A 12,841-nucleotide genomic window follows, 5' to 3' on the forward strand; every position below is an offset into this window, starting at 1 on the left:
GTTGTTTTACTTCCAAATCATACTTGCAACAAAAATTCTTTTGTGTCAAACCTGTTTTTTTTTGTTCATACATGGACAGTACCTTGTGTCAAGTGGTGTATTAATGAAAAGCGTGAGAATTGGAACAAGGTAGAAAGAAGACAAACACGATAGCTGTGAAAAAATTATCATTTGGACAGAATGTGACAAACACATTTTATCGATCCAAAGTCATTGACTTCACAAGCTAGTGAGTGTCCAAACCTTAAAACATAAATGTAGCACTCATTATGTTATGTCATGTTTTCCTTGTACAACTTTTGAATTTCATCATTGGAAGGAAATTTTAATTTTCGTGGAGGACCCTTTTTGAGACCAGACCAAATAGAAATAACTGCAAGATCAATAAAAAAAACAGTTAAGTGTGTAAGAGAAACCATATAAAAATACCTTTATCCCCTGAAACAACATCAACTTCAAAAGATTTGCTTCTTGGCTTTGTTTCATTAATTTTTGCTTCAATACTGTCATTTATTTCTTTTATGGCAGCAAGCACAATTTTGGCATTCTTTCCATACACAGGTCATGACTTGCTAAAAAACAATATTTAATTTAAACCCACATTCATTTTAAAAACAAAAAAGGCCACATGGCCTGTTTTGTCTTTTCATGTAAGTGGGACCAAGTGATATTTTGACACTACTTCAAATCAAAATTGAATAACTTGTAGTTGAGAACTTTGAACAGTTAAATTACCCACCCAAAACATGAAACAGGAATGATTCTTACCAATGTTCGATCCGCAGGTACAATTCTTCATTTTTCTTTTTAGTCTTCGTAGCAATGGGTGTGTCTCTCAACTTTGACTCCTCCAATGTTTCTGTTTCAATTATCTTTCTCTTTTTTCGAGGCATGATAACTCTGAACCAAATATTCACCACTATTAAACAAACAAACAAAAATTCTACAAAAGGATTGTCGTTAAAAGTCATTTTGGCGAAATAATTTTTTAACTCAAATCAATAAATTTGATTGCAAACATATTAAAATGCAGTTGGTGCTCAAGTCCCTAGATTTAAGTGAACAGTTAAAACCTTTCCAGTCAATAGGATTTTTTTAATTTTTCGTCAAACAACCCAAGGCAAGCTCGGTACAAAATCTTAACTCATTTATAAATTTTGCTTGTATCTACAGTTTTGTTTACGTTTTTGCGGGTTACTTGCCCGTATTCTCCCTGATCGCTGTTTACACTTGGCGGTTTGCGATTGGGTCAGTTTTCAATGCATTCACGTATTTTAAAGCTACGAATACTTCTGACGTATTTTGTTTAAAAGCCCCGTGCGGATATCAAATCCAAAGGCTAGATAAAAACAAACATAAGAGTATTAAAACAAGGAACGAAAGCTCTGCTGAAAGTGCGTCGTCATGCATGAGTAACACTTGACACTTGACGCATGATAGAAAATGCATTTGGTTAAATGCGATTTCGTCGTTTTTTTTCCGTAAGCTAAAAAACCCAGTAAATGGAAAACAATTTAAAACCTTTTTAAAGAAACAAGAATTATTGTCCCACGTCTTTTGAAATATGTGGACGATTTCACATAAATCGCGTCGCATAATTTGTGGCGATTTGCTGTCTACTGCATTTATATCAAAATAGCAAAATTTGGACAGATCTCACTTACAAAGGACTTGATCTGACATTTTGAGCCAGAAGCTACTTGAAGCTCAATCTGCCCAACATATGTCTTGTCAAAAAGAGAAGTAAACCAAAGCATGAAATATTTTATGCATATCCAATAATGAACGCAAAAATGTGACTCTGAAAATACAATGATTGCTTTTCCGGCATTTTTTGAAACGTGGGTAGAGTTTCCAACTGAAGTATGACCATAGTATATGGTTCCATCATTGAATACTCCTTTTTTATTCTAAAGTTCCATGTTTTTTTGCACTACTACTGGTTGAAAAACAATTGTGAAATTTCTTGTTCATTTTATTCTACTATCTAAGTCATATACTTCGTTGATTTACTGTACGTGTTAACCATTCGGCCCAATAGGCAACTTCAACGATAATTGTTGCGGCCACTTTTAATTCTTTTCTTATTACCCAATATGTTCTTCTAATATTGGGCAATATATTGTGCACACATAGTGCATAATTCATTCTTCCTTCTCGTGTTAGCGCGGCTGCCGAAAACACGAATAAGGGTTTAACTGAAAACTCACATATGGTTTGTTTGTCAATGTTTATGCTTCTTATTACGTTATTCCAACAGCACAACGGTAATCAGGTGCAGCTACACACAAACTAGTTAAGCTTTCAGTTAGCAGCGTTTTTAGTAATCCAGAATCGATAAATGTTGTCATATTCACCTGCGCAATCACGTCTAGAACAACAATCTCCTCAGAATCGCAGCTGCGGCTGCGTCATCGTACATCAGAGACCCAGTTATAAAAGCGTGACGAATAAATGCGTTGCGTTCACTTGTTGTGGATACATGCAAGCGAAAAGGTAGATTCAGACCGCAGTTCATTTTGAGTTGTTTTTAATTTTGTGGCTCAAGATATACAACAGTGTGTAGCATGAACTCCAAACAAGGCAGGCGAAAGTTTTTAATTTAGCTTTGTCGTTTTTATTTTATTTTAATTATATTTGAACTCAATTTCTTTACGTGCAATATTAACGGAGGTGTTTTTTTGTGTCGAAGTCCGACAAAGAAAAATCATGCAATAGTTGAATTGCTAGACTGACATGTTACATATTGAAAACGAAACAATGTTAAACCAGGTTTATTCTTAAACAGATAATCTGGCGCAAAAACAGGTTTAATTATCTTTTAACCAATTGATATGAATATTTTCTTTTTTTATAGATTGGAGGTTTGTAAAAAAAAACTAAACAAGAGCGCTACGTTTAGCGGTTTATTTAAACTACATTTAAAAGCTTGACCTTGATCAAAGAAAGAAAGAAGTATGCACGCAAACAATTCATCCATTACACAAGATTACTGCGGATACCAAAATTATGACGATACTCTCAGTGTATCAGCATCAGTAAGTTTCTGTGTTCAGATTGGAAAGAAAATATACATATAAATATGTATGTATGTTCTGACCAATATTGATGTGTACAAATTCATCTTACTGACAAACGAACAAGAGCCACACCTATAAAGTCCATTGTGGCCAAATCAATAAACGGTGAAGTCTTAAATGAGGCTAATTGTTGTGTTCTATGGTTCGTCCATGTGCAGAAGCGGATTACTTTTGTTCTGACATCCTTTGGGAATACCAGCTGACAGCAAGTTTCGATTTGGTCGTAGAAACGCATTCAATTTTGCAAATCCACAGGGAAAATTGTTGAAATGTAATTAATTATGATGGGCTCTTCTAAGATAATAATCCAACCATCGCGGAAACGTATAAACAAAATGTCATTACGTCGTGGACAAAATCTTTATAACAATATATGTTTGTGAATATAAGTTAATTTTTCCCGTGCAACAAATTATCTGAGCTTTTTATAAGCAACGAAAAGTAACACGAAAATACAGAACAAAAGTATTTTTATTAGCCAAATTTATTTTTTTCGCAAACAAACAGTCCAACTATTATTGCTAAAATCTGTAGGCTTTATTTTAAAATTTATAATTTATTCCAGGCAACCGTTTGTACCCTTGCCATGTTGTTGATCTTTGTCATTCTTGTGGGCAACGGAATCATTATCGGCGTAGTGGTGAAACACCCTAAGTTAAGAACGGCACAGAATATATTCTTCTGTTCATTATCTGTGTCTGACTTTACGCTGGCGTTGACGGTTCTTCCATTTAGCGTAATGCGAGAAATGCTCGGTTATTGGCCATTGGGTGCTGCTCTTTGCAAGGTAATTTTTTCTCTTATAATCAAAACTTATCTGTCAATGAACAGTGTTTATTGGAAATTCACAAATTTCTATGCAACAAACTTCACACGATCTCCTTTAGCAAATGTCTAAAATTGGAAACAAAGTTGTTATTAAGCTTCTTGATAATGTTGCACGACATTGTTTCCCAATCACGGGTTCGCTAACAAGAGTTAGATAGTAAAACTAGTTGTAAAAGTACACAACTAATCACATTGTTATGATGATATTAGGTCTACCTTGCAATCGATATATTTCTATGTACGGCCAGTATTTGGAACTTGTGCTTGATCAGCCTTAACCGGTACTTCGCCTTAACAATGGGAAGACGCTACAGGTATCGAATTAGTTCTCCCCTACGTGTTGGAATTGCGTAACCGGACACTAAAATCGAATTTATTTGATTACAGAACCATGTGCACAAGTAAGCGTATACTAACTATAGTGGCGGTCGGTTGGATATGGTCTGGATTCGTTTGCCTCCCTGGATTCGTGTTTTCGAAGTCGTTGGCATCCGAGGAGGTGAGAAAACCACACTAAACACCAATTGAGTTATGCTCATTATTAACATTGACATGAATACACGTTCTTAACAATACGACTCTTAAGCGAGCTTTGTTTTTTTAGTCAATGTGAAAAAATAGGTGGATCAATAAAATAAAACCGTGAAGTTTAAAAGGTTGTGGTGTTACGAAATTGGTGGTGGTCCGATGTTTATCATCACACTTCCGTGTGTTATTCGTACCGCAGTTTGAAATATCATTTTTTTGCTGGCTGTATTATTTAATTGGTATTTATAAACTTCTTACTTGTGACTGTTTTATTGCGAAAGGATTCAACGGTTTGTACGCATTCCAAGGAGACGTGGTATATTCTCTTCAGTGTTTCTGGATCTTTCTACATCCCACTAGTAATTATGTTGGTAGCTTACGGAAGAATTTCGTGCCTACTAAAAACGATGGCTCAAAACACCAAGGTATCTATTTTTTATTTTATATTTATTTTTTTTAAATTGTTCCGTAAAAAAAAAACTCTGCAATTCATCGTGGCATTAATTATGAAGAAAAGCAAATGTGTGATATTCAGTTTTTAAACCAAAAAGAATTTTTTTTTTCGTTTTTAACTATGTTTCAGATTAGAACAGTGACTCTAGAGAGACAAAAACGAATCCAGTTGATGACAGGGATTGTGTTGGGCGCTTTCATTGTGTGCTGGTTCCCCTTTTTTCAAACTTACGTCATAACTTCGTTTTGCTCAGTTTGCTGTGTTCACCCAATACTTTTTAAATTTCTCGAATGGTGAGTGCCTTAATTTTTTTAAGCTCATAACTCGTTTCGTCATAAAGATGGCCAAATATTGTGCGAAATGGCTTATTTTACTATAGCACTTACATATTTTTGAATGAAATGAACAGCAGTTAAACTCCCTACTCATAACCTGTTTCATTTAACATGACGAACAAATGATCTACAAAAATAACTTGACCCAACAATATGTTTCATTGAAATATTTTTGTTGACAATTAATAATGTCTTGTTGATTTAAATAGCCGTAAGTTATGTTCCCAAATAATTATTGTTTTGTTTCTTGATCAGGTTTGCATACTGCAACAGCGCCGTGAACCCATTTATCTACAGCTTGACTAAAAATGACTTGCGCCAGTATGTTAACTTGGCATTACGGAACAGAACGGCGGTGCTGCGCCAAATGAACTTGCAGCATGAAAATGGCGAGAGTGACGCTGCCCAAGAGCAAGCAGACGAACCCAGTAATTAAACTGTTTTGTGCAAAATTGTGAAATACGAATGAAGGGGTTGATACTAGTATGCGGCAATAGGACAAAAATTTGGCTGTACTCCTTCAAGAGTAATCAATGTGTCTGGTATGGGTACAAAAAACGTAGTCACAATAATTCTTGAGATCGCCAATAACTTTTCAACTTTAAGAATGTATAACGCGTTTTAAATAATTTTTGTTTTTCTTTGTTAGATTCGGAGGAATTGCTTCAAATGCGTAGTTTAAGTATACACAACAGGATGGTGAAATTGCCGAAAATAGCATGGAGTAAGACAAGTTCTTCTGCTCCTCCACAAAACAGCGCGAATCTTGTAAGTATGTGGTTCAAAAGTATGACAAAGTACCAACAAATGTATACGTGGGAGAGAAAAAAATTCGTGAGTGACTTTTATTGTTTTATACGAGGCATCTATCATGAATTAGAAGAAAAAGTTGCAAAAAGTCGTTACTTGTAAGCAAATTCAAATATGGGAGTGTGAGTTAGTGCATTTAACTGTCAATGAAATTCCGATATTTAACTGAGATAAGATTATGGTTAAAACGAAAAGTAATTATGCTTTACACAAAACCTACTCAATATACACAATGTTTATATTCCTACGCCTGTGATTTTATGTTTTAGGTAAGACATCCTTTGCACACCAGCGGCGGTGATTTGAAGACTTACCAAAATAATCTAAAGGAAACCAATTGGAATAATCTTCTTTCCGGTTCACCACCAACCAAAGGTATAAACCTTCTTTGGCGTTATTGCTTTGTATCGTGCTTTAGCCTTTTTAAATAACCACTCGGCAGGGATTTTTATCTGGACTGTTCTATGTACTACATTTTTTTCAGAAACATGGAAGCGAAATAGTTAAAATTTTGTATAGAATATTGACTTTAGGCAACAAATGTTATTGTTTTCCACAATAAACTGTAACAAAGAGATTTATCTTGTAGGGACAAACCTGTCTTTAATTTTGGAGAAGAAAGAAACTAGTTCTACACCTACATTCCAAAAGAAAAAACATGTTCCTTCTCAGGTTAGTCAATTGATCTTTAATGATCTGTGTTTTCGTCAATTAAATACACGGTTTGTTTTTTCAAGGTGGGTATTTCGTTCATTACAGGCGCCCAACATTTAGAAACAGCACAAATTAAAAAAATTGGAAGTTCTATACGCCAGTCAAGTAGTGAGCACGGTAATTCTTAGAATTTCAAAATATCACCTTTTGTTGTTACATGTTGTTGTATCGTCTTTTGTCTGATTTTAATATTCAGATTTGAAAACTTTTTCTGGTTAATGCAGATAAAGTTTTGTCAAGTCTATATGGCCCCGAAAATTGTGGAACTTCCAACAAAGCAACGCATTTCGGTGATACCGAAGGAAATTCTAAAGCTTCATCGGAACAAATCACAAGGCTTTAAGCAATTTTGATTCATACACTTCTTTGACATACCGCAACATTTTTACTCGGTGTTATTCAATTATGCACGTTATTTTATGATACAAGTTTATTACAGATAGGTATACAAATATATCTGCACTTAATTTCTTGCCGCTTTTGTCACTTACGTAAGCTTGCTTAAGCCAAAAATTTCGGTTTTTAATGTCATGTATTTATTCCAAATCAAATATTACGTATACTACTACTAATGTTGCCGGACATGTTTTTATTGCTGTAATACACCCTGATGAAGGCTGCTGCATGGTGGTGGAGACATCGATGTAATAAACGTATTGCCAGAAGATCCGTATTGCAGCAATTAAATAAATAACAATGAAAAACAGGGCGAGTGTGGTTATTGTTCCATCTCGGAAAGCAGGAATGCGATGCTGCTACATTTGCAACATCTAATGTATCAACATACTTCCGACTCCACAAATTGTTAACTTTCAACCAAGTTGAAACCAAATGACTTTGCGAGTTGTATTTGAAACGAAACGTTAGCGACCCAACCGAATACAGCTGTGCCGCGCTGCCAAGTATATGCTGTCTTTCCTGATGTCTTACCGGTCTGTTGTTGTTGCTTGCTCCCGTTTTACGGACAGTCAGACTTATTTGCGGTTTTGTGTCAATTAAATATGCGATCGTGGTTTATGTAAATAACAACGGGGTCAGTACTATTTTCCCCCGTGGCCATCAATTTCACAAGTTCCAGTTCACGAAAGGCCCAAACCAATCAATTACGCTGAATGGAATGTTTTTTCTAGCTCAAATAATTTCTTGCAACGGTAATTATTATTTCACGACAGTGTCACAAATTTTTTACTCGCGACCATGATCAAATGTGACGTCAGTTCGTAACTGCGATGGTTGGGTCATAATCATATGGCCTGTTTCAGGCTATTTTCCACAAGGGATGTCAGAACAAAAGCAATCTGCCTATTGCACGTAAGGACTACAAGACATACAACATTCAATCCTGACTGGTATCAATGTTTATTTATTTGGAAACTATGAATTTTACATGCGCAGCCTTGCACTGAGTGTTTCGACATAATCTTTTCAACCGCACTAATCTTGTGTATTAATTAAAGTACATGCTTTTTCTTGGCTATATTCAAGGTTGATTTTTTGTTTTTTTAAATACAGTTTCATCAGTTAGCAGAAAGTAGCTGCACGTTGAAGTTTGTTTATAAACCCCTGATTTACAAAAAACGCAAACTTAAACCAGGTTTATCTTAGGCGGGTCCACATTCACGCTTTGCGCCTGCGGATTCTTTGTTTGTTTCATTATATGCCGGTGTGCGGGCGTACGCTCGGGACATTGGAACAAACAAAGAATCCGCCGGCGCAAAGCGTGAGTGTGGACCCGGTAAAACAGGCCACAAAAAACGAAAAAGGCAGGTTTCTTTATTAACTTTTCAACGTTATAGTTTTTCAATATGTAACGTGGTAGGTCGAAACTAGGTACAAGTATGCAGGGGGTATCTTGTGCTTTGCTTTGACGAAGCCGCAGCTGTGATGCTACGCAAATTGCTGTGCTTACATGGATTGGGCAGCTGAATTTGACAACTTCTATTGATTCTAGATTAGAAAACGCTGCTAACTGAAACCTACTGCAGTTTGTGTTCAGCTTAACTTACATTGCTAAATTTTATATTATCATCAATGCATATCATATACGTTAAATGTTATTAGAATATACGTAATAAGAAGCGTAAACGTTAACAAACAAACCATATGCAAGTTTGCAGTGGAACTCTTATTCGTTTTTACTGCAATCGAGTCGGGTTGATTCGAACTAAAACGTCTGCACCAATCTTAGACGAGGAAGACAGGTGGATTTACAATTCAGTGGAAATCGGTTAGCCAACCTTCAATTGCGCCAGCATCACTGAGACAATTTGCTGAGGTAGCAACTAGCAAATCTACAATACCCGTTACTTGCTCACAATTTTTGTGATGCCACCTGGTGTACAAACTCACCGTTCTGTACAAATCGAACTGCGCGCAAAAAAATATCTAGCGCCTGAATTAGTAACTTTGTAAATATCTGCCGTTTCTAATAACCGACATAATCTTGGGCAATATACGTTTTTCCTGTGGCACAACGGTTGGAGTATATGTTATGCGAATATGGTGATACAAAAATGAGCAATGCAGGTGCAGCTGAACACAAACTGCAGTAGCTGTTAGTTAGCACCGGTTTCTTTGAGCAGTAATCTACAATCGATAGATGTTGTCATGCTCATCTGCATAATCCCTTCAAACACAGCAGTTTGCACACAATCGCAGCTGCGTTTACGTCATCGCACATCGGAGACGCAGTCATAAAAACGCGACGAATAAATGCAATACTTATATAATTTTGTAATAGCAGAAAGAAAGATTCAGTGTATATTTCTTATTGGGTTGTTTCGAATTTTGTAGACCAAGATATGCGTTCCATGAACTTCAAACAAAAGACAGCAGACAACGTTTTTAATTTAGTTTTGTCGTTTTTGTGTTATAAACAGTTGTGTTATGTCGCTGTAAAAGTGCGACAAAGAACAACCGCACATTACTTGAAATCGAAAAAAATGTAACGTTTAAATATTAAACCAGGTTTAATCTTAAACAAGCAAAACTGTTTTCTAACACAAACAAATATGTGCGCAAAGAATTCATCTATTCCTCAAGACTACTGTGGATATAAAGATTATGACGAAACTCTTGGTGTATCAGCACCAGTAAGTTTGTGCGTTTAGGTTGAAAGGACAATATATATACATGAGTAAAACATGTAATTTAAATTTTAAAGGTTATTTGAATACCAGGAAAGAATTGTAATCTTTTCACATTCTTCAAATACAAAATCTTATTTGTTTCGTTCCAGGCAATTGTTTTCGCCCTTGCCATAATGTTGATCTTTGCCATTATTTTTGGGAACGGAATTATTATCGGCGTAGTGGTGAAACACACTGTGCTGAGAACGGCACAGAATATATTCTTCTGTTCGCTGTCGGTGGCTGACTTTACGCTGGCGTTGACGGTCCTTCCATTCAGTATAATAAGAGAAATGCTTGGTCACTGGCCATTTGGTTCTTTTCTCTGCAAGGTAATATTTTCTGTTATAATCAAAGTTTATCTGGCAATGACCTGTGTTTACCGGAATTTTACAAGTTTCTTTGGCAACAAATTTTCACCCGACTACTTTTGCAAATATCTAAAAAATTGTACTTATATTAAACAAATTATTTTCCTGGTCCAAAAGGAGTAAGGACAGATCCGTCGCTCACCGACTTACACAAGCTGATTCCTGTAGCCACTTTTGACATTTTCTCTATTTTAAAACAAAGTTATAATTATTGGCACGTGATGTTGCGTGATATTATTTCTCAATCACTGGCACCCGCACACGAGTGAGTATACGTAAAAGTTGTTGGTACACAAGCACCTCAAGAAAAATGCTTTAAATTTTCCTTTTCTTTGCACTTGCAATCGACTAATCTATCACATTTTTATGATGATACCAGGTCTACCTTGCAATGGACATATTTCTATGTACGGCCAGTATTTGGAACTTGTGCTTGATCAGCATCAACCGGTATTTCGCCTTCACCATGGGAAAACGCTATCGGTAGACAATGATCCAATTTCAAATATTTGTAGCATTTTGTTTTCTATATGTTCTCGCTTACGTGCTAGAAATCCGTAACCCGACATTATATTACAGAACGGTATGCACAAATAAACGTATACTAATTATGGTGGCGGTCGGTTGGATTTGGTCAGGACTCGTTTGCCTCCCTGGATTCGTGTTTTCGAAGTCGTTGGCATCCGAGGAGGTGAGAAAACCACCTAAACACCAATTAAATTCTGCTAATTTTTTACATACATGTTCTTAACAAAACGACTCTTACGCGAGCTTTGCTTTTTCGACAATGTGAATAAATAGGTGGATCACTAAAATAAAACCGAAAAGTTGTTTTCTAAAAAGTTGTGGTGTTACGAAATTGATGGTGGTCCGATGTTTATTAAAACACTTTTGTTTGCTGGCTATTATTATTTAATTGGTATTTATAAACTTCCTACTTGTGACTGTTTTATTGCGAAAGGATTCAACGGTTTGTACACATTCCAATGAGACGTGGTATATTCTCTTCAGTGTTTCTGGATCTTTCTACATCCCACTGCTAATTATGCTGGTAGCTTACGGAAGAATTTCGTGTTTACTGAAAAAGATGACTCGCAACTCCGAGGTAAATTTTTAAAAGATTTTTTATTGTTTTTGAGCACAACATAACATGAAACGATAATGTAACCATTTTAAGTTAAACTCTGCAAAATGAGCATTTCTCATGCTATGGAATGACTGTTAATTAGGACAGATTAATATGGCAAATGTGTAGTGAATAGTTTTTTCACTAATAACAAATTCGTGCAAATTCGTGCATTTTTACCACTGTTTTAGATCAGAGCAGTGACTCTGGAGAGACAAAGACAAATCCAGTTGATGACAGGGATTGTGTTGGGTGCTTTCATTGTTTGCTGGTTCCCCTTTTTTCAAGTTTACGTCATAACTTCGTTTTGCTCAGTTTGCTGCGTTCACCCAAAAATTCTGAAATTTCTCGAATGGTAAGTGTGTTCATTTTTCGAGCTTCCGTTGCGACTGGTTTCGTTAGAAAGATGACCAATAATTGTGACGTATTTTGCAACCATGCACTTAAACATATTTCTAAACAATTGACGTATGATGACAAGCAGTACTTTACCGTATTGAAAGGTTCAACTCCCTACTTATATCAAATAAAAGTTTGTTTTCTTTGACTCGCCTGTTGTCTCTATGGCTTACAGAGACTCAGTAACAGATTTAGTAGAAAATACTTTATAAATAATCCTGAGGTCCCCCTACTCATATTCTGCTACACTTACCATGACGAGAAAATGGCCCTTACCGTTAGAAAAAGAGTAACACCCAGTATGTATTACCAAACTGCACGTACACCTATTTAATATTCCTGTTGGCAATTTATTATTTATTGTTTTGTTTCTTGATCAGGTTTGCATACTGCAACAGCGCCGTGAACCCATTTATCTACAGCTTGACTAAAAGTGACTTGCGCCATTATGTTAACTTGGCATTACGGAATAGAACGGCGGTGCTGCGCCATATGGACTTGAAGCATGACGGCAGAAGTTCTATTCAAGATGACACAGATGAACTTTTGAGTAACTAATCTTTTTTGTCTGAAAATATAACAAAAATCACTTTTTTGCAAAAGATTAAATCCAGAACAAAAATTTGTCTGCATTACTTTCAATAAAAGTAGTTTTCATGCTTATTATAAATTTATTCTGTGTGTCTTGTTTGAGTATACAAAAAACGTGATATTAGGTTCTTGAGTTCGCCAATAGTTAAAAAAAAATCTTTATTCTCAACATTGTCAATTTTTCATTACGCGACTTCACGTAAGTGAAAAAAACATACATGGTCTCAAAATGTTTTTCTTCATAGATTCAGATGAATTGCTTCAAATGCGTGGACCCAACATGATGGTGAAATTGCCGAAAAAAAAAGAAACGCAGTTAGGTGATAATGAAGGCAGTTCTAAAGCTTAACCGGAACAAATCACAAGGCTTCGAGCAATTTTGATTCATACACTTCTTTGACATACTGCAAAATTTACCCAGACTGATATTTAGTTTTGCACGATAATTATGATACAAGTGTATTACAGATAGTTGCT

At 35.7% G+C, this 12,841-nt stretch overlaps 3 protein-coding genes across 4 annotated transcripts; 2 read left to right on the top strand and 1 right to left on the bottom strand.

Annotated features, from left to right (window-relative positions):
* Positions 1–83: 83 nt before the first annotated feature.
* On the bottom strand, positions 84–1,338 carry LOC145913228 (selenoprotein H-like). 2 transcript variants are annotated; one of them, XM_083000813.1, is made up of 4 exons: positions 1,203–1,338; positions 769–900; positions 430–572; positions 84–373 (listed from the first exon to the last, which is right to left on the bottom strand). In XM_083000813.1, exons 2-4 carry the CDS (start codon positions 891–893, stop codon positions 273–275), a joined length of 369 nt encoding a protein of 122 aa, XP_082856939.1. In that variant the 5' UTR covers positions 894–900; positions 1,203–1,338; the 3' UTR covers positions 84–272. The 2 variants fall into 2 exon arrangements, with proteins under 2 accessions (XP_082856939.1, XP_082856938.1); XM_083000812.1 differs by lacking the exon at positions 1,203–1,338 and having other exon boundaries at positions 769–939.
* A 1,619-nt stretch (positions 1,339–2,957) lies between these two features.
* Positions 2,958–7,092, top strand: LOC145914529 (alpha-2A adrenergic receptor-like). Its single transcript, XM_083002349.1, has 12 exons — positions 2,958–3,038; positions 3,646–3,867; positions 4,119–4,222; positions 4,296–4,407; positions 4,718–4,861; positions 5,020–5,183; positions 5,481–5,653; positions 5,875–5,993; positions 6,305–6,410; positions 6,625–6,707; positions 6,773–6,866; positions 6,974–7,092. The coding sequence occupies exons 1-12, from the start codon at positions 2,958–2,960 to the stop codon at positions 7,090–7,092; spliced, it is 1,521 nt and encodes a 506-aa protein (XP_082858475.1).
* A 2,668-nt stretch (positions 7,093–9,760) lies between these two features.
* LOC145914530 (alpha-2A adrenergic receptor-like) lies at positions 9,761–12,713 on the top strand. Its single transcript, XM_083002350.1, has 8 exons — positions 9,761–9,841; positions 9,988–10,209; positions 10,628–10,731; positions 10,828–10,939; positions 11,210–11,353; positions 11,566–11,729; positions 12,154–12,323; positions 12,610–12,713. The coding sequence occupies exons 1-8, from the start codon at positions 9,761–9,763 to the stop codon at positions 12,711–12,713; spliced, it is 1,101 nt and encodes a 366-aa protein (XP_082858476.1).
* The last annotated feature ends 128 nt before the right edge of the window (positions 12,714–12,841 follow it).

Source organism: Ascidia mentula, chromosome 9 (genome assembly GCF_947561715.1).
Source record: "Ascidia mentula chromosome 9, kaAscMent1.1, whole genome shotgun sequence".
Classification (NCBI taxonomy): domain Eukaryota; kingdom Metazoa; phylum Chordata; class Ascidiacea; order Phlebobranchia; family Ascidiidae; genus Ascidia; species Ascidia mentula.